The sequence below is a fragment of the Pristiophorus japonicus genome, chromosome 12 (assembly GCF_044704955.1).
Source record: "Pristiophorus japonicus isolate sPriJap1 chromosome 12, sPriJap1.hap1, whole genome shotgun sequence".
Classification (NCBI taxonomy): Eukaryota; Metazoa; Chordata; class Chondrichthyes; family Pristiophoridae; genus Pristiophorus; species Pristiophorus japonicus.
In genome coordinates, this window is record NC_091988.1 from 91,177,353 (window position 1) to 91,204,406 (window position 27,054).

General features: G+C 46.5%; 1 protein-coding gene across 1 annotated transcript in view; it reads left to right on the forward strand.

Annotated features, from left to right (window-relative positions):
* Positions 1 to 20,569: 20,569 nt before the first annotated feature.
* rad18 (RAD18 E3 ubiquitin protein ligase) overlaps positions 20,570 to 27,054 on the forward strand; it is a 489,896-nt gene continuing 483,411 nt past the window's right edge. The window contains exon 1 of the mRNA XM_070895750.1: positions 20,570 to 20,646. Coding sequence (XP_070751851.1) covers positions 20,590 to 20,646 — 57 coding nt within the window. The 5' untranslated portion in view covers positions 20,570 to 20,589. The remainder of the gene's footprint in view (positions 20,647 to 27,054) is intronic.

Below are 27,054 nucleotides of genomic sequence, written 5' to 3' on the forward strand. Positions count from 1 at the left end.
TCCTGTCGCTGCTTTCCAAATGCGCTACTATTTCATCTTTAATAATTGATTCCAACATTTTCCCCACTACTGATGTCAGGTTAACCGGTCTATAATTCCGTTTTCTCTCTCCCTCCTTTTTTAAAAAGTGGTGTTACATTAGCTACCCTCCAATCCATAGGAACTGATCCAGAGTCAACAGACTGTTAGAAAATGACCACCAATGCATCCACTATTTTTAGGGCCACTTCCTTAAGTACTCTGGGATGCAGACGATCACTCCCTGAGGATTGATCGGCCTTCAATCCCATCAATTTCCCGAATACAATTTCCTGACTAATAAGGATTTCCTTCAGTTCCTCCTTCTCGCTAGACCCTCGGTCTCCTAGTATTTCCAGAACGTTATTTGTGTCTTCCTCAGTGAAGACAAAATCAAAGTATTTGTTCAATTGGTCTGCCATTTCTTTGTTCCCCATTATAAATTCACCTGAATCTGACTGCAAGGGACCTACGTTTGTCTTCACTCTTTTTCTCTTCACATATCAATAGAAGCTTTTGCAGTCAGTTTTTAATGTTCCTAGCAAGCTTCCTCTCATACTCTATTTTCCCCCTCCTAATTAAACCCTTTGACCTCCTCTGCTGAATTCTAAATTTCTCCCAGTCCTCACATTTTCTGCTTTTTCTGGCCAATTTATGTGCCTCTTCCTTGGATTTAACACGATCTCCAATTTCCCTTGTTAGTGACGGTTGAGCCACCTTCCCCATTTTATTTTTACTCCAGACAGGGATGTACAATTGTTGAAGTTCATCCATGTGATCTTTAAATGTCTGCCATTGCCTATCCACCGTCAACCCTTTAAGTATAATTCGCCAGTCTATTCGAGCCAATTCATATCTCATTCCATCAAAGTTACCTTTCTTTAAGTTCAGGACCCTAGTCTCTGAATTAACTGTGTCACTCTCCATCTTAATAAAGAATTACGGTCACTCTTCCCCAAGGGGCCTCGCACAACAAGATTGCTAATTAGTCCTTTCTCATTACACATCACCCAGTCTAGGATGGCCAGCCCTCTAGTTGTTTCCGCGACATGTTGGTCTAGAAAACCATCCCTAATACACTCCAGGACATCCTTCTCCACCATACTGCTACCAGTTTGGTTAGCCCAATCTATATGTAGATTAAAGTCGCCCATGATAACTGCAGTACCTTTATTGCATGCATCCCTAATTTCTTGTTTGATGCTGTCCCCAACCTCACTACTACTGATAGGTGGTCTGTACACAACTCCCACCAGCGTTTTCTGCTCTTTGGTATTTCGCAGCTCTACCCACACAGATTCCACATCATCCAAGCTAATGTCCTTCCTTACTCTGGCGTTAATTTCTTCTCTAACCAGCAATGCTATCCCACCTCCTTTTCCTTTCTGTCTATCCTTCCTGAATGTTGAATACCCCTGGATGTTGAGTTCCCAGCCTTGGTCACCCTGGAGCCATGTCTCCATAATCCCAATTATATCATATTCGTTAATAGCTGCCTGCGCAGTTAATTCATCCACCTTATTATGAATATTCCTCGCATTGAGGCAGAGAGCCTTCAGGCTTGTCTTTTTAACACACTTTGTCCATTTAGACTTTTGCTGTAATGTGGCCCTTTTTGATTTTTGCCTTGGGTTTCTCTGCCCTCCACTTTTACTTTTCTCCTTTCTACCTTTTGCTTTTGGCCCCATTTTACTTCCCTCTGTCTCCCTGCATAGGTTCCCATCCCCTTGCCATATTAGTTTAACCCCTCCCCAACAGCATTAGCAAACATTCCCCCAAGGACATTGGTTCCAGTCCTGCCCAGGTGCGGACCATCTGCTTTGTACTAGTCCCACCTCCCCCAGAACTGGTTCCAATATCCCTCCTGCACCACTCCTCAAGCCACGTATTCATCTTAGCTATCCTGCAATTGCTACTCTGATCTTTTTACACGCCTGTTCTTCAACTCTATTTATTCCCTGGCCATCAATGCCCTCTCTTATGTTCTGTTCTTATGTTCTTATAGGAAAGAATAAAGTAAGAAAATAAGAATTAGGAACAGGAGTAGGCCATCTGGCCTCTCGAGCCTGCTCCACCATTCAACAAGATCATGGCTGATCTGGCCGTGGACTCAGCTCCACTTAACCGCCCGCTCCCCGTAACCCTTAATTCCATTATTGGTTAAAAATGTATCTATCTGTGGCTTGAATACATTCAATGAGCTAGCCTCAACTGCTTCCTTGGGCAGAGAATTCCACAGATTCACAACCCTCTGGGAGAAGAAATTCCTTCTCAACTCGGTTTTAAATTGGCTCCTCCATATTTTGAGGCTGTGCCCCCTTGTTCTAGTCTCCCCAGCCAGTGGAAACAACCTCTCTGCCTCTATCTTGTCTATCCCTTTCATTATTTAAAATGTTTCTATAAGATCACCCCTCATCCTTCTGAACTCCAACGAGCAAAGACTCAGTCTACTCAATCTATCATCATAAGGTAACCCCCTCATCTCCGGAATCAGCCCAGTGAATCATCTCTGTACCCCCTCCAAAGCTAGTATATCCTTCCTTAAGGAAGGTGACCAAAACTGCATGCAGTACTCCAGGTGCGACCTCACCAATACCCTGTACAGTTGCAGCAGAACCTCCCTGCTTTTGTACTCCATCCCTCTCGCAATGAAGGCCAACATTCCATTCGCCTTCCTGATTACCTGCTGCACCTGCAAACTAACTTTTTGGGATTCATGCACAAGGACCCCCAGGTCCCTCTGCACCGCAGCATGTTGTAATTTCTCCCCATTCAAATAATATTCCCTTTTTCTGTTTTTTTTTCCCAAGGTGGATGACCTCACACTTTCCTACATTGTATTCCATCTGCCAAACCTTAGCCCATTCGCTTAACCTATCTAAATCTCTTTGCAGCCTCTCTATGTCCTCTACACAACCTGCTTTCCCACTAATCTTAATGTCATCTGCAAATTTTGTTACACTACACTCTGTCCCCTCTTCCAGGTCATCTATGTATATTGTAAACAGTTGTGGTCCCAGCATCAATCCCTGTGGCACACCACTAACCACCAATTTCCAACCCGAAAAAGGACCCATTTATCCCGACTCTCTGTTAGCCAGCCAATTTTCTATCCATGCTAATACATTTCCTCTGACTCCGCGTGCCTTTATCTTCTGCAGTAACCTTTTGTGTGGCACCTTATCGAATGCCTTTTGGAAATCTAAATACACCACATCCATCGGTATACCTCTATCCACCATGCTCGTTATATCCTCAAAGAATTCCAGTAAATTAGTTAAACATGATTTCCCCTTCATGAATCCATGTTGTGTCTGCTTGATTGCACTATTCCTATCTAGATGTCCCGCTATTTCTTCCTTAATGATAGCTTCAAGCATTTTCCCCACTACAGATGTTAAACTAACCGGTCTATAGTTACCTGCCTTTTGTGTGCCCCTCTTTTTAAAACAGAGGTGTTACATTAGCTGCTTTCCAATCTGCTGGTACCTCCCCAGAGTCCAGAGAATTTTGGTAGATTATAACGAATGCATCTGCTATAACTTCCGCCATCTCTTTTAATACCCTGGGATGCATTTCATCAGGACCAGGGGACTTGTCTACCTTGAGTCCCATTAGCCTGTCCAGCACTACCCACCTAGTGATAGTGATTGTCTCAAAGTCCTCCCTTCCCACATTCCTGTGACCAGCAATTTTTGGCATGGTTTTTGTGTCTTCCACTGTGAAGACCGAAGCAAAATAATTGTTTAAGGTCTCAGCCATTTCCACATTTCCCATTATTAAATCCCCCTTCTCATCTTCTAAGGGACCAACATTTACTTTAGTTACTCTTTTCCGTTTTATATATCTGTAAAAGCTTTTACTATCTGTTTTTATGTTTTGCGCAAGTTTACTTTCGTAATTTATCTTTCCTTTCTTTATAGCTTTCTTAATCATTCTTTGCTGTCGTTTAAAATTTTCCCAATCTTCTAGTTTCCCACTAACCTTGGCCACCTTATACGCATTGGTTTTTAATTTGATACTCTCCTTTATTTCCTTGGTTATCCACGGCTGGTTATCCCTTCTCTTACTGCCCTTCTTTTTCACTGCAATATATTTTTGTTGAGCATTTTGAAAGAGCTCCTTAAAAGTCCTCCACTGTTCCTCAATTGTGCCACCGTTTAGTCTGTGTTTCCAGTCTACTTTAGCCAACTCTGCCCTCATCCCACTGTAGTCCCCTTTGTTTAAGCATAGTACGCTCGTTTGAGACACTACTTCCTCACCCTCAATCTGTATTACAAATTCAACCATACTGTGATCACTCATTCCGAGAGGATCTTTTAATAGGAGATCGTTTATTATTCCTGTCTCATTACACAGGACCAGATCTAAAATAGCTTACTCCCTTGTAGGTTCTGTAACATACTGGTCCAAGAAACAATCCCGTATGCATTCTATGAATTCCTCCTCCAGGTTACCCCGTGCGATTTGATTTGACCAATCGATATGTAGGTTAAAATCCCCCATGATTACTGCCGTTCCTTTTTCACATGCCTCCATTATTCCCTTGATTATTGCCCGCCCCACCGTGAAGTTATTTTTTGGGGGCCTATAAACTACCCCCACCAGTGACTTTTTCCCCTTACTATCTCTAATCTGCACCCACAATGGGCCCAAGTTTCCACACGATAAAAAACGGGCGCCCCTCCGAGCTGGGCACCCGCTTTTCGCGGCTAAAACGGCGCTGGAAAAAAAACGCGCGATTCTGGAGCATCCTGCAGCTCCTTGTCTGTTTGGCGCGGTGCCCAGTGGGGCGGAGCCTACACACGCGGCGATTTTGTAAGTGGGAGGGGGCGGGTACCATTTAAATTAGTTTTTTTCCTGCCGGCAACGCTGCGCGTGCGTGTTGGAGCGTTCGCGCACGCTCAGTGTGAAGGAAACATTGGCACTCGGCCATTTTTGTAGTTCTTTGTAGCTGTTTAATTTTTGAACATTTTTTAATAAAAGCACATTGCCATCAGCACATCAGCACTGAGAAGGCTGCAGGAAGCCTCAGAATGTTGAGGCAGCCATTTCCCTCCCCCTCCCCGCCCGCCGTCGGGAACAAACGGCTGCCTCCTCCCCCCCCCCCCCGCGGGAACGAACGGCTTTCTCCTCCCCCCCCGCGGGAACGAACGGCTTTCTCCTCCCCCCCCGCGGGAACGAACGGCTTTCTCCTCCCCCCCCCGCGGGAACGAACGGCTTTCTCCTCCCCCCCCGCGGGAACAAACGGCTTTCTCCTCCCCCCCCCGCGGGAACGAACGGCTTTCTCCTCCCCCGCCCCCGCCCCCCCCCCCCCCCCCCGCCGTGGGAACGAACGCCTGCAGCATTCTCCCTGGCTGAAGCACTTTCACACAGGTAGAAAGATGGTTTATTTAATCTTTTCTTTGCGTATAAATGTTTATTCAGGTTGGATTTATTTGTATAATATTTGTAGAAGTATAAATAAGAATTTAATGACTTCCCTTACCCCCCGCCCCTCCCTCCCCACCTCGTTCTGGACGCCTAATTTGTAACCTGCGCCTGATTTTTTAATGTGTAGACAAGGTTTTTTCAGTTCTACGAAAATCTTCACTTGCTCCATTCTAACTTAGTTTGGAGTACGTTTTCACTGTGGAAACTTTGAAATCAGGCGTCAGTGGCCGGACACGCCCCCTTTTGAAGAAAAAATTCTGTTCCAAATTGGAACTGTTCTACCTGACTAGAACTGCAGAAAAAAAAATGTGGAGACTTGCGATTTCTAAGATAGTCCATTCTCCACCAGTTGCTCCTAAAAATCAGGCACAAATCATGTGGAAACTTGAACCCCTTGATTCAACATTTTGTTCATTGAGCCAATATCGTCTCTCACAACTGCCCTGATATTATCCTTTATTAACAGAGCTACCCCACCTGCTTTCCCTTCTTGTCTATCTTTCCGAATTGTCAGATACCCCTGTATGTTTAATTGTCAGTCTTGGCCACCCTGCAACCATGTTTCTGTAATGGCCACCAAATCATACCCATTTGTAATGATTTGTGCCGTCAACTCATTTACTTTATTTCGAATGCTGCGTGTGTTTAGGTAGAGTGCTTTAATACTAGTTTTTAAACCATGATTTTTAGTTTTGACCGCTCCTGCAGCCCCTTTATATTCAGTGGCCCTTTTTGTTTTTTGCCTTGGGTTTCTCTGCCCTCCACTTTTACTCATCTCCTTTCTGTCTTTTGCTTTTGTCTCCTTTTTGTTTCCCTCTGTCTCCCTGCATTGGTTCCCATCCCCCTGCCATATTAGTTTAACTCCTCCCCAACAGCACTAGCAAACACTCCCCCTAGGACATTGGTTCCGGTCCTGCCCAGGTGCAGACCGTCCAGTTTGTACTGGTCCCACCTCCCCCAGAACCGGTTCAAATGCCCCAGGAATTTGAATCCCTCCCTGCTGAACCACTGCTCAAGCCACGTATTCATCTGAGCTATCCTGCGATTCCTACTCTGACTAGCACGTGGCACTGGTAGCAATCCCGAGATTACTACTTTTGAGGTCCTACGTTTTAATTTATCTCCTAGCTCCTTAAATTCGTCTCGTAGGACCTCAACCCTTTTTTTACCTATATCATTGGTACCAATGTGCACCACGACAACTGGCTGTTCACCCTCCCTTTTCAGAATGTCCTGCACCCGCTCCGAGACATCCTTGACCCTTGCACCAGAGAGGCAACATACCATTCTGGAGTCTCGGTTGCGGCTGCAGAAATGCCTATCTATTCCCCTTACAATCGAATCCCCTATCACTATCGCTCTCCCTCTCTTTTTCCTGCCCTCCTGTGCCGCAGAGCCAGCCACGGTGCCATGAACTTGGCTGCTGCTGCCCTCCCCTGATGAGTCAGCCCCCTCAACAGTACTCAAAACAGTGTATATGTTTTCCTATGCTCTCCTTTCCTTTTTTGTTTCTATTTAAGCTGGTTTCATTTCTTGTAGATCCCTCCCCTCCATCTTACTAGTTCAAAGCCTTTGCCACCTCCCCATTTACCCTTTCTGCTCGGACTCGGATCCCATTCAGTTCAGGTGGAACCCGTCCCATCCGCCCAGCTCCTTCCTGTTCCAGTACTGGTGCCACTGTCCCATGAAAAGGATCCCCTCTTTCCTATACCAGCCACGTGCTAATTCTCCTAATCTAATTGCTTCTATGCCAATTTGTACACAATTTGGGCAATAATCCAGACATCATTACCCTCAAGATTCTGCTTTTTAATTTAGTTCCTAACTCCTTCAGCAGGACCTCCTCCCTGTTCCTACCCATGTCATTTGTTCTGACATGGACCACAACAACTGGTTTTACCCCTTCCCTTTCCAAATTCCTCTCCAGCCGCCTCGAGATATCCCTTACCCTGGCATCGGGTAGTCAACATACCCTTTGGGATTCTCGTTCTTGGCTGCAGTGGACATTATCTAACACCCTAAATTAGAATCCCCTATTAGTACCATATTTCTACTCTGCTCTTCTCTGCCCTTAGACAGCCTTCTGAGCCACGGTGCCTTTGTCTGCATTGTGGCTGTCCTTTCTCCTTGTCCTCACAGGTAGTGAGTACATCATACCTGTTGGACTGATGCAGAGAATGCAGCCTGTGACTGGTGTGTGGTGCTGGGATGCAACTGTGAGTGATGCATGGTGTAGGAGATTTAGGGATATGTTGCAGTTTTGGGATGTAATTGGTGAGTTTTGCACAGTGCTGGAATGCAGCTGGAGAGCATTGCACATTTCTGGGAAGCACTGCGCCTGCAGATGATGGAAGGTACACAGATAATTAATGCTTCACAGTTGATGCAGCTGGTGAGTGCTACATGCTGCAAGCAAAGGATGCAGACAGTGAGTGTTGCACAGTGCCTGGTATAGGGGCTGCAGATAGTGAATGTTACACAATGTCTGGTGCAGTGGGTGCAGCCGGTGAGTGTTTCACAGTGCCTGGTGTAGGGGCTGCAGACAGTGCTTGGTGTAGGTGATGCAGATAGTGAATGTTACAGTATCTGGTGCAGAGGGTGCGGCTGGTGAGTGTTGCACACTGCCTGGTGCAGATGATGCAGGCAGTGAATGTTGCACAGATCGGGAGCAGCAGCCAGCATCGCGAGACCTGAGCGGGTGAGGGAGTACAAAGGGCGGCAGCAGTTTGGAACAGCGGCAGATCGGGAGCAGCCAGCTGTAGCAGGGTGAAAGAAAAAGTTACCAAAAAAAATCAAAATCGAAGTGTGACGTCACAGCCAAGCAGGTAAGTGATTGGCTGGTAGATTGGTGAGTATCTTTCTTTTCTTCAAGAAACCTTGGGCATTGTTGTAAGTTAGGAACTACAATTAAATATATGTGATCTAAGGAGAGCCAGTTAACTAAATCAGCTGTTTGCTGAGTAGCGGCTTGGTGTGTTGTGCTGAGGTTTAGAGTTTACTCGATAGTTGCGAGTGTAACTAGAGGGATGACAGGGCAGCTCAGTCCCATGGATTGCACATCCTGTGGCATGTGGGAAATCCTGGATGCTTCGCACAGCCGGGACGACCACATGTGCAGGAGGTGTCTCCAGCTGCACCAACTCGAGCTCCATGTTTTGCAGCTTGAGCGGCAGCTGGGGTCACTGCGGTGCATCCGTGAGACTGAGAGCAACGTGGATAGCACGTTTCTAGAGGCGGTCACCCCGCAGCTTAAGAGTGTGCAGGCAGATAGGTAGTGGGTGACCGCCAGACAGAAGAGAAGTACTAGGCAGGTAGTGCATGAGTCCTCAGAGTCCATCTCGCTCTTCAACCGGTACTCTGTTCTGTTTCTTTTCTCAGAGGGTTGCGAATCTTTGGAATTCTCTACCCTAGAGAGCTGTGGCGGCTGGGTCATTGAATATATTTACGGTGGAGATAGACAGACTTTTTTAATGTTAAGGGAGTCAAGGGTTACGGGGAGTGGGCAGGGAAGTTGAGTTGAGGTCAAGATCAGATCAGCCATGATGTTATTGAATGGTGGAGCAGACTCAAGAGGCCAAATGGCCTACTCCTGCTCTGATTCCTTACGTTCTTACACTCTCGAGTTTAGAAGGTGATCTAATTGAAACATAAGATTCTGAAACATTGACAGGGTAGATGCTGAGAGGTTGTTCCTTCTGGCTGCAGAGTCTAGATCTAGAGTCTCGTCTCAGGATAAGGAGTCAGCCATTTAAGACTGAGAAGAGGAGGAATTTCTTCACTTAGAGGGTTGTGAATCCTTACAGTTCTCCACCCCAAAGGGATGTGAATGCTCAGTCGTTGAGTATATTCAAGGCTGAGGTTGATAGAATTTTTGACTCTAGAGGAATCAAGGGATATTGGGATCGGGTGGGAAAGTAGAATTGAGGTTGAAAATAGTTATATATATAGCTCCACCCAGTGGACTACTGTGGTAATGCAGCCATTGCTGTTTTCAACAATAAAGAGGGAACAGGTCACCTGAAGTTATCAGCCATCTTAGAGCCTGTGTGTTTGTGAAGTCATACAGAAGATATCACATTGGCGATGTAGGGTAGGATTTCTGGATAACCTAGCTGAAATTTTTGTTGGTGGATGATTCAGCCAACTGTCAAAGAGACTTTGAGAGATTCTTTGTTTTGATTAACAGCTAAAAATCCAAGATAAATTACAAGCACACTTGACTGAACTGCCAGAGCCGCGTCCACGGCACCACGGGTGGCTCAGCTGCACAGGGGGCGGGGGCGGGAGGAAGAAGAATAGAAAAGCTATAGTGGTAGGGGGTCGATAGTCAGGGGAGCAGACAGGCGTTTCTGCGGCCGCGAACGTGACTCCAGGATGGTATGCTGCCTCCCTGGTGCCAGGGTCAAGGATGTCACTGTGCTGCTGCAGGGCATTCTAGGGGGAAGAGGGTGAACAGCCAGAGGTCATGGTCCATATCGGTACCAATGACAGGTAAAAAGAGGGATGAGGTCCTGCAGGCAGAGTTTAGGGAGCTAGGAGAGAGAATAAAAAGCGGGACCTCAAAAGGTAGTAATCTCCTGATTACTCCCAGTGCTACGAGCTAGTGAGTACAGAAATAGGAGGATAGAGCAGATAAATGCGTGGCTGGCGAGATGGTGCAGGCGGGAGGGCTTTAGTTTCCTCAGGCATTGGGACCACTTCTGTGGGAGGTGGGACCTGTACAAGCCGGACGGGTTGCACCTCAACAGAGCCGGGACCAATATCCTCATGGGAGGGGGGGGCTTTTGCTACTGCTGTTGGGGAGGTTTTAAACTAGCATGGCAGGGGGATGGGAACCTGAAACTAGATTCAGTAGGGCGGGGAGTAAAGCTGGAATTAGAAAACAAAAATAAAAAGAGTGAGTTTGAAAGAGAGAGGAAACAAGTAGGAACAAAAGGGTAAAAAAACAAATTTAAAATGCACTTTGTCTAAATGCACGTAGCATTTCTAACAAAATAGATGAGTTGACAGCACAAATTGAGACAAATGGGTATGATCTGATAGCCATTACAGAGACGTGGTTGCAAGGTGACCAGGACTGGGAATTAAATATTCAAGGGTATTTGACAATCCGGAAGGACAGACAGAAAGGAAAAGGAGGTGGGGTAGCTCTATTGATAAAGGATGGAATCACTGCAATAGTGAGAAATTATATTGGCTCAAATGATCAGGATGTTGAAACAGTTTGGGTGGAGATAAGGAATAATAAGGGGAAAAACTGGTGGGCGTAGTCTATAGGCCCCCTAACAGTAGCAACTCTGTTGGTCGGGGCATAAACCAGGAAATAGCGGGGGCTTGTAAAAAGGGAACAGCAATAATCATGGGTGATTTTAACCTCCATATTGATTGGACAAATCAAATTGGTCAGGGTAGCCTTGAGGAGTAGTTCATAGAGTGCGTAAGGGATGGGTTCCTTGAGCAGTATGTAATGGAACCAACCAGGGGGCAGGCTATCCTAGATCTGATCCTGTGTAATGAGACAGGATTAATAAACAATTTCCTAGTAAAGGATCCCCTCGGAATAAGTGATCATAGCATGACTGAATTTCAAATTCAGATGGTGGGTAAGAAAGTTGGATCTCTAACCAGCGTACTAAGCTTAAATAAAAGGAGACTATGAAGGAATGAAGGCAGAGGTGGGTAAAGTGGACTGGGAAAATAGATTAAGGTGTAGGACGGTAGATGAACATTGTTGTACATTTAGGGAGATATTTCACAACAACTCTCGAAAAATATATTCCAGTGAGGAGGAAAGGGTGTAAGAGAAAAGATAGCCATCCGTGGCTAACTAAAGAAATAAAGGACGGTATCCAATTAAAAACAAGGGCATACAAAGTGGCCAAAACTAATAGGAGGACAGAAGACTGGGAAGCTTTTAAAAGCCAGCAAAGAACGACTAAAAAAATGATTGAGAAAGGGAAGATTGACTATGAAAGTAAACTAGCACAAAATATAAAAACAGATAGCAAGAGTTTCTATAGTTATGTAGGGCCCAAGTTTCCACATGATTTGCGCCTGATTTTTAGGAGCAACTGGTGGAGAACGGACTATCTTAGAAATCGCAATTCTCCACATTTTTTTTTTCTGCAGTTCTAGTTAGGTAGAACAGTTCTACTTTGGAACAGAATTTTTTTCTTCAAAAAGGGGGCGTGTCCGGCCACTGACGCCTGATTTCAAAGTTTCCACAGTGAAAACGTACTCCAAACTAAGTTAGAATGGAGCAAGTGAAGATTTTTGTAGAACTGAAAAAACCTGTTCTACACATTAAAAAATCAGGCGCAGGTTACAAATTAGGCGTCCAGAACGAGGTGGGTGGGGGGGGGGGGAGGGGAAGTCATTAAATTCTACAATAAATCTTTATTTATACTTCTACAAATATTATACAAATAAATCCAACCTGAATAAACATTTATAAGCAAAGAAAAGATTAAATAAACCATCTTCCTACCTGTGTGAAGGCACGGAGAATGCTGCAGTCAGCCTGAGGCGCCCGTTCTTCCCGCGGGGGGGGGGGGGGGAGGAGGAGGCGCCCATTCTTTCTCGTGCGGGGGGGGGGGGGGGAGGCGTCCGTTCTTCCCGCGGGGGGGGGGTAGGAGGGGCCCGTTCTTCCTGCGGGGGGGGGGGAGGAGGCGCCCGTTCTTTCCCGCGGGGGGGGGGGGGGGGGAGAGGAGGCGCCCGTTCTTCCCGCAGGGGGGGGGGGGGGGAGGAGGATGCGCCCGTTCTTCCCGCGGGGGGGGGGGAAGGAGACAGTGAGAAGGCTACAAGTGCTGATGTGCTGATGACAATGTGCTTTTATTAAAAAAAATTTCAAAAATTAAACAGCTACAAAGAACTACAAAAATGGCCGAGTGCCAATGTTTTTTTCACACTGCGCGTGCGCGAACGCTCCAACGCACACGCGCAGCGTTGCCGGCAGGAAAAAAACTAATTTAAATAGTACCCGCCCCCTCCCACTTACAAAATCGGCGCGAGTGGTAGGCTCCGCCCCCCTGGGCGCCGCGCCAGGCAGACAAGGAGCTGCAGGGCGCTCCAGAATCGCGCGTTTTTTTTCCGGCGCCGTTTTAGGCGCGAAAAACGGGCGCCCAGCTCGGAGGGGCGCCCGTTTTTTATCGTGTGGAAACTTGGGCCCATTAAAAGGAAAAGAGTGGCGAGAGTAAATGTTGGTCGCTTAGAGGATGAGACTGGGGAATTAGTAATGGGGAACATGGAGATGGCAGAAACTCTGAACAAATATTTTGTATCAGTTTTTACGGTAGAGGACACTAACAATATCCCAACAGCGGATAGTCAAGGGGCTATGGGGGGGAAGGAACTTAACACAATCACAATCACTAAGGAGGTGGTACTCAGTTATATATCAGCATCATCATAGGCAGTCCCTCAAAGTGAGGATGGCTTGCTTCCACGCCAAAAAGGGATGAGTTCACAGGTCTTTCAATGAAGGATCTAATATTCCAGATCCCGAACTACATCGTGAAGGGTGGAAAATGCCTGTGCTTGGATTTTTTTTATTGTGTAGTGGCCGTTGCACACCAGCCATAAGATAATGGGACTAAAGGCAGAGAAATCCCTGGACCTGATGGTTTGCATTCTAGGATCAAGAGAAATAAAGGTAGGGACGGTGGATGCATTGGTTGTAATTTACCAAAATTCTCTGGATTCTGGGGAGGTCCCAGCAGTTTGGAAAACTGCAAATGTAATGCCCCTATTTAAAAAAGGAGGCAGACAAAAAGCAGGAAACTATAGACCAGTTAGCCTAACATCTGTGGTTAGGAAAATGTTGGAGTCCATTATTAAAGAAGCAGTAGCAGGACATTTGGAAAAGCAAAATTCGGTCAGGCAGAGTCAGCATGGATTTATGAAGGGCAAGTCATGTTTGACAAATTTGTTGGAATTCTTTGAGGATGTAACGAACAGGGTGGATAAAGGGGAACCAGTGGATGTGGTGTATTTGGACTTCCAGAAGGCATTTGACAAGGTGCCACATAAAAGGTTACTGCACAAGATAAAAGTTCACAGAGTTGAGGGTAATGTATTAGCATCGATAGAGGATTGGCTAACAAACAGAAAACAGAGTCGGGATAAATGGTTCATTCTCGGGTTGGCAATCAGTAACTAGTGGTGTGCCGCAGGGATCAGTGTTAGGACCCCAACTGTTAGATATGCAGCACTATGTAACCAACATTTCTACCGCCACCAGAGGGCGCATCTGTTGGAGTCCCAAGGGATCCCAGCATCCCTTGGGAGCACCGTGTACATAAGCAGGCCTCCCATGCTGTGCCAGCACTCGAGTCAGAATAAAGAGATTAAGGTCATACTTACTCAAGTCTACAGTACTCAGTCACGTTGCTTTATTCGAGACATTACAATTGGCGACGAGATAACGAACCATCACGCGAAAATGCAGAGAACTGTTGGTATCCTGGAGAAATTCTCAGACGGTGACGATTGGGAAGTCTTCGTGGAGCGACTCGACCAATACTTCGTGGCCAACGAGTTGGAAGGGAATGAGAACGCTGCCAAACGAAGGGCGATCCTCCTCACTGTCTGTGGGGCAACAACCTATGGCCTCATGAAGAATCTTCTTGTTCCAGTGAAACCAACAACCAAATCGTATGAAGAACTGTGTACGCTGGTCCGGGAGTACCTAAATCCGAAGGAGAGCGTTCTGATGGCAAGGTATCGATCTTACACATGTCAACGGTCTGAAGGCCAGAAAGTGGCGAGCTACGTCGTCGAACTAAGGCGCCTTGCAGGACATTGCGAATTCGATGGATTCCTGGAGCAAATGCTAAGAGACTTTTTTGTGCTTCGCATTGGCCATGAGGTTGTCCTTCACAAACTACTGACTGTTAAAACACCGAACCAGAGCAAAGCAATAACACCAAACAAATTTTGCAGCATAAAGATGCTTCGGCAAGTACTGTACACAAAGTAACATCGTTTTCAGGCAGGAATGCATATGGCAGAACGTACACGCCTGCAGCTGCACGACCTCAGCTGACTCAGAGTCAGCCATCAAGCGTGAATGCAAGGCAATTGGCATCTTGTTGGCAAAGCGGAGGTGATCATCGAGCCCATCAATGCCACTTCAAACACTATGCGTGCAAAGGCTGTGGAACAATGGGACACCTCCAGCGAATGTGCAGATGAGCTGCAAATCCTGCAAACCACCCCGTTGCAGAGGAAGACCAATTCATGGTAGATCAAACTGGACTAGAGACTCGAACCGAGGAGGCAGAAGTGTACACAACTTCACCTCGAAATGTCCACCGATCATGTTAAATGTTGAACTGAACGGAATCCATGGAATTGGACACGGGTGTGAGTCAGTCAGTGAGAAAAAAGGCCTTTGAGAGGCTGTAGTGCAACAAGGCACAAAGGCCAAGCTGAGCCCTATTCATACCAAGCTGAGAACTTACACTAAAGAGCTGATCCCTGTAATTGGTAGCGCAGCAGTAAAAGTCTCCTACGATGGAGCGGTGCATGAGCTACCACTATGGATTGTATCAGGAAATAGCCCCACACTGTTCGGCAGAAGCTGGCTGGGAAAAATCCACTGGAACTGGAATGACATCCGAGCGCTTTCGTCCATCGAAAACGCCTTATGTGCCCAGGTTTTGAGCAAGTTCCCGTCGTTGTTTGAGCCAGATATCGGAAATTTCTCTGGGGCGAAGGTGCAGATCCACTTGGTTCCCGATACACGACCCATCCACCACAAGGCACGTTCGGTGCCATACATGATGCGAGAGAAAGTGGAGATCGAGCTGGATAGGCTGCAACGAGTGGGCCAGTCAGATTGTTCTGGCTCTCAAGGGCAATGGCATGGTCAGAATTTGTGGGGACTATAATGTAACGATTAACCGTTTTTCGCTGCAGGACCAGTACCCGCTACCCAAGGCAGACGACCTATTTGCGTCGCTGGCAGGAGGGAAGATGTTCACCGAGTTGGACCTGACCTCAGCCTACATGACGCAGGAGTTGGCGGAATCTTAGAAAGGCGCACAAAGATCTGTTCATCTACAATAGATGCCCGTTTGGGATTCGATCGGCTGCGGCTATTTTTCAAAGGAACATGGAGAGTCTGCTAAAGTTGTTTCCTTGCACCGTCGCTTTCCAGGACGGCATATTGATCACAGATCGGGAGACCATTGAACGCTTGCAGAACTTGGAAGAGGTTCTAAGTCGGCTACATCGTGTGGGGCTCAGGTTGAAACACTCGAAGTGTGTTTTCCTGGCGCCAGAGGTTGAGTTCTAAGGGAGAAGAATCGCGGCCGATGGCATCAGACCAACCGACGCCAAGACGGAGGCCATCAAGAACACGCCGAGACCACAGAACGTGACGGAGCTGCGGCTGTTCCTGAGACTCTGCAATTACTTTGGTAATTTCCTACCCGGGTTAAGCACCTTGCTAGAACCTCTACACATGTTGCTACGCAAGGGAGATGACTGAGTATGGGGGAAATCACAAAAGACTGCTTTTGAGAAAGCCAGAAATCTGTTATGTTCCAACAAACTGCTTGTTGTATGACCCATGTAAACGTTTAGTGCTAGCTTGCGATGCGTCTTCGTACGGGGTCGGGTGTGTGTTACAACAAGCAAATGAATCGGGAACATTGCAACCGGTCGCTTATGCATCCAGAAGTTTGTCCAAGACCGAAAGGGCCTACAGCATGATTGAAAAAGAAGCTCTGGCGTGCGTTTACGAGGTGAAAAATATGCACCAGTATCTGTTTGGGCTTAAGTTCGAGTTAGAAACTGACCATAAGCCGCTCATATCGCTATTCTCAGAGAGCAAAGGTATCAATAACAATGCCTCTGCTCGCATCCAAAGATAGGCACTCACGCTGTCTGCATATAACTATGTAATTCGCCACAGGCCAAGCACAGAGAACTGCGCTGATGCTCTCAATCGGCTACCATTGCCCACCACCGGGGTGGAAATGACACAACCTGCAGACTTGCTCTTGGTGATTGATGCATTTGAAAACGTAAAGTCACCCATTACGGCCCGCCAGATCAGGACCTGGACCAGCCAGGATCCTTTACTGACCCTTGTAAAAAAACTGTGTCCTCCATGGGAGCTGGTCCAGAATCCCAGCGGAGATACAAGAAGATAGCAAGCCGTTCCAGTGGCGCAAAGACGAAATGTCCATATAGGCGGACTGTCTTTTGTGGGGTAATCGCATGGTTTTGCCTAAGAAAGTCAGGGAAATGTTTATAAGCGAGCTACACAGTACCCACCCAGGCACAGTAATGATGAAAGCTTTAGCCAGATCCCATGTGTGGTGGCCCGGCATCGAATCAGATTTGGAGTCTTGCGTGTGCCAATGTAACACTTGCTCTCAACTGAGCAATGCACCCAGGGAGGCACCGCTAAATTTGTGGTCATGACCCTCCAAACTGTGGTCTAGGATCCACGTTGCCTTCGCTGGCCCGTTTCTAGGCAAAATGTTCTTGGTTGTTGTGGATGCTTATTCAAAATGGATTGAGTGTGTAATAATGTCCGTAAGCACGCCCACTGCCACCATCGAAAACCTACGAGCCATGTTTGTCACGCACGGCCTGCCTGATATCCTTGTCAGCGACAATGGGCCGTGCTTCACCAGGGCTGAATTCAAGGAATTCATGACATGCAATGGGATCAAGCACGTCACATCTGCCCCGTTCAAGCTCGCATCCAACGGCCAGGCAGAACGGGCAGTCAAACCATCAATCAAAGCTTGAAACACGTGTCGGAAGGCTCCCTGCAGACCCGCCTGTCCCAAGTCCTGCTCAACTACTGCACAAGACCCCACTCGCTCACTGGGGTTCCCCCTGCCGAACTGCTCAAGAAAAGGGCACTCAAAACAAGGCTCTCTCTAGTTCACCCTGATCTCCATGATTATGTCGAGGGCAAGCAGGATCAACAAAACACGTACCATGATCGCGCAAATTTGTCACATGATATTAAAGTCAATGATCCTGTATATGTACTCAACTATGGACATGGTCCCAACTGGGTTGCTGGCACTGTTGTAGCCAAAGAAGGGAGTAGGGTGTTTGAGGTCAAACTTGCAAATGTACTAACTTGCAGAAAGCATTTGGACCAAACCAAACTGTGATTCACAGACAGCCACGACACCACCAACTTCGACCCTCCGATACACACACAAGTAGCAACCGACATCACGGTTGACCACGAAGCTGAACTCATCATCCCCAGCAGCCCAGCAAAGCCAGCTGTGCAGCAGCCCAGGGAAGGCCCAACCAACTCATCTGCACCTGAGTTTGTACCGAGACGATCGACTAGGGAGCGGAAAGCCCCAGATCGTCTCACCCTGTAAATAAGTGTACTATTGACTTTTGAGGGTGGGAGGGGAGGGGTGGGGGGCTGGTGAGTGATGTTATGTATGCAACACCTTGTAACCAGCATTTCTACCGCCACCCGAGGGCACATCTGTTGGAGTCCCAAGGGATTCCACCATCCCTTGGGAACACTGTATATAAGCAGGCCTCCCATGCTGTGCGAGCACTTTGGAGTCAGAATAAAGAGACTAAGGTCACACTTACTCAAGTCAACAGTACTCAGTCAATTTGCTTTAGTCGAGACATAGACCAACTATTTACAATTTATATTAACGACTTGGAAGAAGGGACTGAGTGTAACGCAGCCAAGTTTGCTGACAATACAAAGATGGGAGGAAAAGCAATGTGTGAGGAGGGTACACAAAAAATCTGCAAAAGGACATAGACAGGTTAAGTGACTGGGCAAAAATTTGGCAGAAGCAATATAATGTTGGAAAGTGTGAGGTCATGCACTTTGGCAAAAAAAAAATCAAAGAGCAGGTTATTATTTAAATGGAGAAAGATTGCAAAGTGCCACAGTACAGCGGGACCTGGGAGTACTTGTGGCATGAAACACAAAAGGATAGTATGCAGGTACAGCAAGTGATCCGGAAAGCCAATGGAATCTTGGCCTTTATTGCAAAGGGGATGGAGTATAAAAGCAGGAAGTCTTGCGACAGCTATACAGGGTATTGGTGAGGCCACACCTGGAATACTGTGTGCAGTTTTGATTTCCATATTTACGAAAGGATATACTTGCTTTGGAGGCAGTTCAGAGAAGGTTCACTAAGTTGATTCCGGGGATGAGGGGATTGACTTATGAGGAAAGGTTGAGTAGGTTGGGCCTCTACTCATTGGAATTCAGAAGAATGAGAGGTGATCTTATTGAAATCATGCTCGACGAATCTTGTAGAATTTTTTGAGGATGTAACTAGTAGAGTGGACAAGGGAGAACCAGTGGATGTGGTGTATTTGGACTTTCATAAGGCTTTTGACAAGGTCCCGCACAAGAGGTTGGTGTGCAAAATCAAAGCACATGGTATTGGGGGTTATATACTGACGTGGATAGGGAACTGGTTGGCAGTCAGGGAGCAGAGAGTGGTCCTTTTCAGAATGGCAGGCAGTGACTAGTGGAGTGCCACAGGGCTCAGTGCTGGGACCCCAGCTCTTTACAATGTACATTAACGATTTAGATGAAGGAAGAGTGTATTATCTCCAACTTTGCGGAGGACACTAAACTGGGTGGCGGTGTGAGCTGTGAGGAGGACGCTAAGAGGCTGCAGGGTGACTTGGACAGGTTAGGTGAGTGGGCAAATACATGGCAGATGCAGTATAATGTGGATAAATGTGAGGTTATCCATTTTGGGGGCAAAAACACAAAGGCAGAATATTATCTGAATGGTGGCAGACTAGGAAAAGGGGAGGTGCAACGAGACCTGGGTGTCATGGTTCATCAGTTACAAAGTGGGCATGCAGGTACAGCAGGCGATAAAGAAGGCAAATGGTATGTTGGCCTTCATAGCTGGGGGGTTTGAATATAGAAGAAGGGAGGTCTTAATGCAGCTGTACAGGGCCTTAGTGAGGCCTTACCTGGAATATTGTGTTCAGTTTTGCTCTCCTAGTCTGAGGAAGGACGTTCTTGCTATTGAGCGAGTGCAGCGAAGGTTCACCAGACTGATTCCAGGGGTGGCTGGGCTGTCATATGAGGAGAGACTGGATCAACTGGGCCTTTATTCACTGGAGTTTAGAAGGATGAGAGGGGATCTCATAGAAACGTATAAGATTCTGACGGGACTGGACAAGATAGATGCGGGAAGAATGTTCCCGATGTTGGGGAAGTCCAGAACCAGGGGACATAGTCTTAGGATAAGGGGTAGGCCATTTCGGACTGAGATGAGGAGAAACTTCTTCACTCAGAGTTGTTAACCTGTGGAATTCCCTGCCGCAGAGAGTTGTTGATGCCAGTTCACTGGATACATTCAAGAGGGAGTTAGATATGGCCCTTACGGTTAAGGGGATCAAGGGGTATGGAGAGAAAGCAGGAAAGGGGTACTGAAGGAATGATCAGCCATGATCTTATTGAATGGCGGTGCAGGCTCGATAGGCCGAATGGCCTATTCCTGCACCTATTTTCTATGTTTCTATGAAACGTATAAGATTGAGGGAACTTGACAAGGTGGAAGCATGGAGGATGTTTTCACTGATGGGGGAGACAAGAACTAGAGGGCATGATCTTAGAATAAGGGCCGCCCATTTAAAACAGGTGAGAAATTTCTTCTCTTAGAGGGTTGTGAATCTGTAGAATTCGCTGCCTCAGAAAGCTGGGACATTGAATAAAGTTAAGACAGAAATAGACAGTTTCTTAAACGATAAGGGAATAAGGGGTTATGGGGAGCAGGCAGGGAAGTGGAGCTGAGTCCATGATCGAATCAGCCATAATCTTATTGAATGGCGGAGCAAGCTCGAAGGGCCTCATGGTCTACTCCTGTTCCTATTTCTTATGTTTTTATGCCTGGTGCAGGGGTGCAGCCTATGAGTGCTGCACAGTGCCTGGTGCAGGTGATGCAAACAGTGAAAGTTGCACAATGCTGGGTTTAGTTAGCGAATGTTGCAGAGTGCCTGGTGCGGGTAGTGCGTGTTGCACAGTGTCTGGTAAAGGGCTACAGACTGTGAATGCGGCAGTGCCTGGCGCAGATGGTGGATGCAGTCCGGGTGCCGCCCGCTCAGCTGGCGGTGACGCGTATCCGGTTGTGTGAAGCGCGCGCTGTTTGCATGGAATCCACGAGCGGGAGAAAGTGGCCGCGCGAGAGCCGGGATAGGCTGCTCGGGGTGAGTGAGGGAGTGAGGTGAATGAGGGAGAGGGGAATGAGGGAGAGGAGAGGGAGGGTAGGAGTGAGGGCCCGGGACCGGCCGGAGTATAGCCGGCTGGACTGGGCTGGTCCGGGCCGGCTGGGCTGTCAGTGGCCCAGCTTCCCCGCTATGGATGTCTCCCTCTTTGCTGAACATCGAGCCGGCTCGGGGCCTGTGCCAGCTGCCAGTTACAGCACTGTGAGGAAGGGCAGTGACAGCCCCTCAGCAGGAGCAACGGCCTTAACCCCAGCACTGCCCGGTGTAACTGACCTCTGGGGGCCAGGCCGGCTCAGCTGGAAGGTGCAGTTGCTCACCAAGCCACGGTTGAAGCTGTGCCTTTAGGGTCTCCGATTTCGGCTGCTCTCCCCCGACTGGTACCCGCAGACTTTTGATGTGCAGCGAGGTCTGCATCATCTGCCCGTATCCTAACTCACACCAAGTCCTGGTCACCCATCACCAAAGTTCCTGGTCAGCAGTGCGCAGCGGTCTGGAGGTCCCACGCAGGCTGCTCACCGGCTTTTCAATGGAAATAACTGCGCACGCGCAAAAATTTGAATGGGCCGCGTGGCCAGTTAAAGGGACCATGCACGAAATAAAATTACAAGGATCATTGCCCGTCACCCCTGTGCTCGCTGACTTACATTGGCTCCCGGTCCACCAATGCGTCGATTTTAAAATACTCATCCTTGTGTTTGAAGCCCTCCATGGCCTCGCCCCTCCCAATCTCTGTAATTCCTCCAGCCCCACATCCCCCTCCCCAGAACTTTGCATTCCTCCAACTCTGACCACTTGTGCATCCCCGATTCCCTTCACCTAACCGTTTGTGGCTATGCCTTCAGCTGTCAAAGCCCAGAGCTTTGAAGTTGCCTTCCTAAAACTCTCCTTGAAGACCTACCTCTTTGACCAAGTTTTTGGTCACCTGTCCTAGTATCTCCTTATGTGGCTCAGTGTTAAAATTTGTCTGATAACACTCCTGTGAAGCGCATTTGAATGTTTTAGTATGTTAAAGGTGCTATGTAAATGCAAGTTGCTGTTAGGAGGGCGCAGCCAGCAGTCCCCAATCTTGATACAGCCTATGCTGCGATATGTGTGCACACTAGGTCTGTGCAGTAGAGCTGGTCTCCAGTCGTCTTGGTTAATTCTTGCCACTGGACCAAGACCTAGCTCTGTCAAGCCCGTGAGGTGGCTGGTGTGCAACGGCCACCACACATTAAAAAAATCCATGCACAGGCATCTTCCATCCTTCAAGATTTAGTTTGGGACCTGGAATATTAGGTCCTTCATTGAAACACCTGTGAACTTTTTGATGTGGAAGCAAGCCATCCTCGATTCGAGGGACTGCCTATGATGATGACTGAAAGTGTTTCAGAAAAGTGTTCCAAAGGTTCCCCAGCTGTTTGATTGGAAACCTTTTTAAGTTGGCTTTGCATCAAATGGAAGGTATACTACACAAAGGCCCCAAAATTGCTGCCACAGAGGCTAATAGCGCCCTCCATTATTTATGTCCAAATATCACAGCAACTTCAGCCAAGGGCAGATGCAGGATTAAACGCAGAAATCTAAAGGTTGCTGTCCGAGATGCACCGCTCCGCCGTTGGCTTCGTGAAAACAGCATCTTGCCATCTGTCTCACCATTGACCTGCATTGGACGGCATAGAGTTGCTGTATTTGTGAAATCGATCCAGACTAAACTCGCCACAGATAGTTGGAGCTTGTCTATTTCAGTTTAAACATCCTTTTGATGGTGTGATAAGTGTTAATTAGTGTCACTCAACCTCTCTGCCACTGAAAATTAACTATTACCAGTGTGAAGTCTCATTCGTTCAGGTTTTAATTGAAGTTGGAGATTTAAAAGTATTTTTTTAAAACTGTCTTTTTTTTCTCAATCCAATCTTTTCCTCTCTCTTTTTCTGTAGCCGATTTGACATTGAATTCACCATTCTAACTTACACTTGTTCAGACCTTGCACTGTTAATTTCACAATGCTTCAATCTGATTGTTGAAGGAGATACATGGTTACTTTTCTTGTTGACTCAGCTCCTAGATGCTCTGCAAAGGGCGCTGCGCTGTTTCCATCTCTGACTTCCAGCAACTTGCAGCATGACATTAAACTGGCGAGGGCAAGTTTAACTAACAGCGGGTGACGTTTGGACCATTGTGTGAAGTTTAAGCGGTATCAAACTATGTCTTGGGGCTGGTCTCTCACCTGCTGACTTTTGTGGGCTTAATGTAAGAATATAGGAACATAAGAAATAGGAGCAGGAGTTGGCAATTTTGGTCCTTCGAGCCTGCTCCGCCATTCAATGAGATCATGGCTGATCTTCTACCTCAATTCCACTTTTCCGCACTATCCCTTGATTCCATTAGTATCCAAAAATGTATCGATCTCTGTCTTGAATGTACACAACGACTGAGCAACCACAGCCCTCTGGGGTAAAGAATTCCAAATATTCACAAGCCTTTGAATGAAGAAATATCTCCTCATCTCAGTCCTAAATGGCCGACTCCTTATTCTGAGACTGTGATCCCTGGTTCTAGACTCCCCAGCCAGGGGGAAACATCCTCCCAGCATCTATCCTGTCAAGCCCTGTAAGAATTTAATGGGGCTGAAATTGCGGTCGGAGGCTTCCCGCGGGCAATTGCCTCCGACCTGAAACATTTCTACGAATTTACCTGGTGGTCCGGGAGGAGCGTGAGATTCCATTGGGGAGGCCTCTTTCCGCGCTGCGAAGCGCGCTCCCGTCCTCCATGTTCCCACGCAGAAGGTGCAGTCACGTGGGACTGCTCAGCCAACCAAGTACTGTATTCCACAGCTTTCTCATTAATAGCAATGAGAACTCTGTATCTACGAGTTCTCATTGCTATTAATGAGAAAAAAAAACAAAGACACGAAACACATGTAATTAAAAAAAAACACCTCACAATTAAAATTAATTGAAATTAAAGTTAATAAATGAGAATTGTTTTTTGAGTTTAAAATTTTTTTTTAAAATTATGGTTAGTCATGGTAGTGGGCAGGGTTTTAAAAATGTGTTTTTACAATTTAATTTAATTATATTTTTGTATGGTTTTTAAACTCTTATGTCTGTAAAAGTAGGCTATGCGCCTGCTTTTATTAGGTGCAAGAATTTTGAGGACATTGCTGGGCAAAAGATGGGTAAATAGCACAATCTTGCCCTTGCAAATGTCCTCGCTTCCGATATGCCTGAGATCTGTCTAGCTTGACAGATCGGAAAAGCAGGTTTTCAGCGCATGCGCATTTTGCGCTGAAAACCGGCTTTTCTGATGCCTTCCCGGGTCTGTAGACACTCCGTACGGACCTGGAGAGGTCAGAATTTCAGGGCCTATATGTTTCAATGAGATCACCACATTCTCCTAACCGCTAAAGAATATAGGCCGAGTCTACGCAATCTTTTTTCATAGGACAATCCTCCCCCTCCTCCCCCCCCCCCCCCCCCCACCCCCCACACCAGGAATCAGTCCAGTGAACCTTCGTTGCACTCCCCCTAAAGCAACTGTATTCTTCCTTCGGTAAAGAGACAAAAACGGTACACAGTACTACATAAGAACATAAGAATTAGGAACAGGAGTAGGCCATCTAGCCCCTCAAGCCTGCTCCGCCATTCATCAAGATCATGGCTAATCTGGCCGTGGACTCAGCTCTCCATAACCCTTATTGGTTAAAAATCTATCGATCTGTGATTTGAATACATTCAATGAGCTAGTCTCAACTGCTTCCTTGGGCAGAGAATTCCACAGATTCACAACCCTCTGGGAGAAGAAATTCCTTCTCAACTCGGTTTTAAATTGGCTCCCCAGTATTTTGAGGCTGTGCCCCCTAGTTCTAATCTCCCCGACCAGTGGAAACAACCTCTCTGCCTCTATCTTGTCTATCCCTTTCATTATTTTAAATGTTTCTATAAGATCACCCTCATCCTTCTGAACTCCAACGAGTAAAAACCCAGTCTACTCAATCTATCATCATAAGGTAACCCCCTCATCTCTGGAATCAGCCTAGTGAATCGTCTCTGTACCCCCTCCAAAGCTAGTATATCCTTCCTTAAGTAAGGTGACCAAAACTGCATGCAGTACTCCAGGTGCGGCCTCACCAATACCCTGTACAGTTGCAGCAGGACCTCCCTGCTTTTGTACTCCATCCCTCTCGCAATGAAGGCCAACATTCCATTCACCTTCTTGATTACCTGCTGCACCTGCAAACTAACTTTTTGGGATGGGGCACTGGGGAAAAATTGTGATTTTAGTGCCCAAAAAAAACAAAACAAAAAAAAGAAAAACAAAAAAAGGAAAAAAAGGGCCTTGTAAATGTCTGGTGTGTCACCCAGTTCCGGGTGGCACGGTTTAATGTTTTGTTTTACAGATAAACTCTAAAAGAGTTTCATGCACAAGGACCCCCAGGTCCCTCTGCACCGCAGCATGTTGTAATTTCTCCTCAATCAAATAATATTCCCTTTTACTGTTTTTTTTCCCAAGTTGGATGACCTCACATTTTCCGACATTGTATTCCATCTGCCAAACCTTAGCCCATTCGCTTAACCTATCTAAATCTCTTTGCAGCCTCTCTGTGTCCTCTGCACAACCCGCTTTCCCACTAATCTTTGTGTCAAATTTTGTTACACTACACTCCGTCCCCTCTTCCAGGTCATCTATGTATATTGTAAACAGTTGTGGTCCCAGCACCGATCCCTGTGGCATACCACTAACCACCGATTTCTAACCCGAAAAGGACCCATTTATCCTGACTCTCTGTTTTCTGTTAGCCAGCCAATTCTCTATCCATGCTAATACATTTCCTCTGACTCCGCGTACCTTTATCTTCTGCAGTAACTTTTTGTGTGGCACCTTATCGAATGCCTTTTGGAAATCTAAATACACCATATCCATCGGTACACCTCTATCCACCATACTCGTTATATCCTCAAAGAATTCCAGTAAATTAGTTAAACTTGATTTCCCCATCATGAATCCATGTTGCGTCTGCTTGATTGCACTATTCCTAGCTAGATGTCCCGCTATTTCTTCCTTATTGATAGCTTCAGGCATTTTCCCCACTACAGATGTTAAACTAACTGGCCTATAGTTACCTGCCTTTTGTCTGCCCCCTTTTTTAAACAGAGGCGTTACATTAGCTGCTTTCCAGTCCGCTGGTACCTCCCCAGAGACCAGAGAGTTTTGGTAGATTATAACGAATGCATCTACTATAACTTCCGCCATCTCTTTTAATACCCTGGGATGCATTTCATCAGGACCAGGGGACTTGTCTACCTTGAGTCCCATTAGCCTGTCCTGCACTACCCCGCTAGTGATAGTGATTGTCTCAAGGTCCTCCCTTCCCACATTCCCGCGACCAGCAATTTTTGGCATGGATTTTGTGTCTTCCACTGTGAAGACCGAAGCAAAATAATTGTTTAAGGTCTCAGCCATTTCCACATTTCCCATTATTAAATCCCCTTTCTCATCTTCTAAGGGACCAGGTGTGGTCTCACCAAGGTCCTATATAATTATAGTGATTTCTTTACTCCTATCCTACAATCTCTTTGTAATAAAGGCCAACAACATACTATTTGCTTTCCTAATTGCTTGCTGTACCTGCATGTTAACTTTTGCGATTCATGTATAAGGACACCCAGGTCCTTCTGAATACCAACATTTCTCAGTCTCTCATCATTTAAAGAATATTCTGCTTTTCTGTTTTTCCTGCCAAAGTGGATAGCTCACATTTCTCCACATTATACTCCGTCTGCCATGTTCTTGCCCATGTTCTTAACCTCTATATCCCTTTGCAGCCTCTTTGCATCCTCCTCACAACTTACTTTCTCACCTATCTTTGTATTGTTAGCAAATTGGATATATTACATTTGTTCCCTTCATCTACGCCATTGATATAAATTGTAGATAGCTGAGGGCCAAGCATTGATCCAACCCAAAAATGATCTGTTATTCCAAATCTCAGTTTTCTGTCCATTAACCAATCCTCAATCCATGCTAATATATTATCCCCAATCTCATCAGCCCTAATTTTGTGTAATAATTCTTGTGTGGCACCTTACCGTATACTTTTTGAAAATCCAAATATATTACATCCACTGGTTCCCCCTTACCTGTCCTAGTTACAAGCTCAAAAAACTCAACAGATTTGTCAAACTCGATTTCCCTTTCATAAAATCGTGTTGCCAATCATATTATAATTTTCCAAGTGTCCTATTACCACATCCCTAATGATAAATTCTAGCACTTTCCCTGCTCCTGATGTCAGGCTAACAGGCCTATAGTTCTCTGTTTTCTCTCTCCTGCTCTTGATTTACGGTCCATTGAGACCATTCTAAAATCTAGGGAATTTTGGAAGATCAAAATTAATGTGTCCACTAT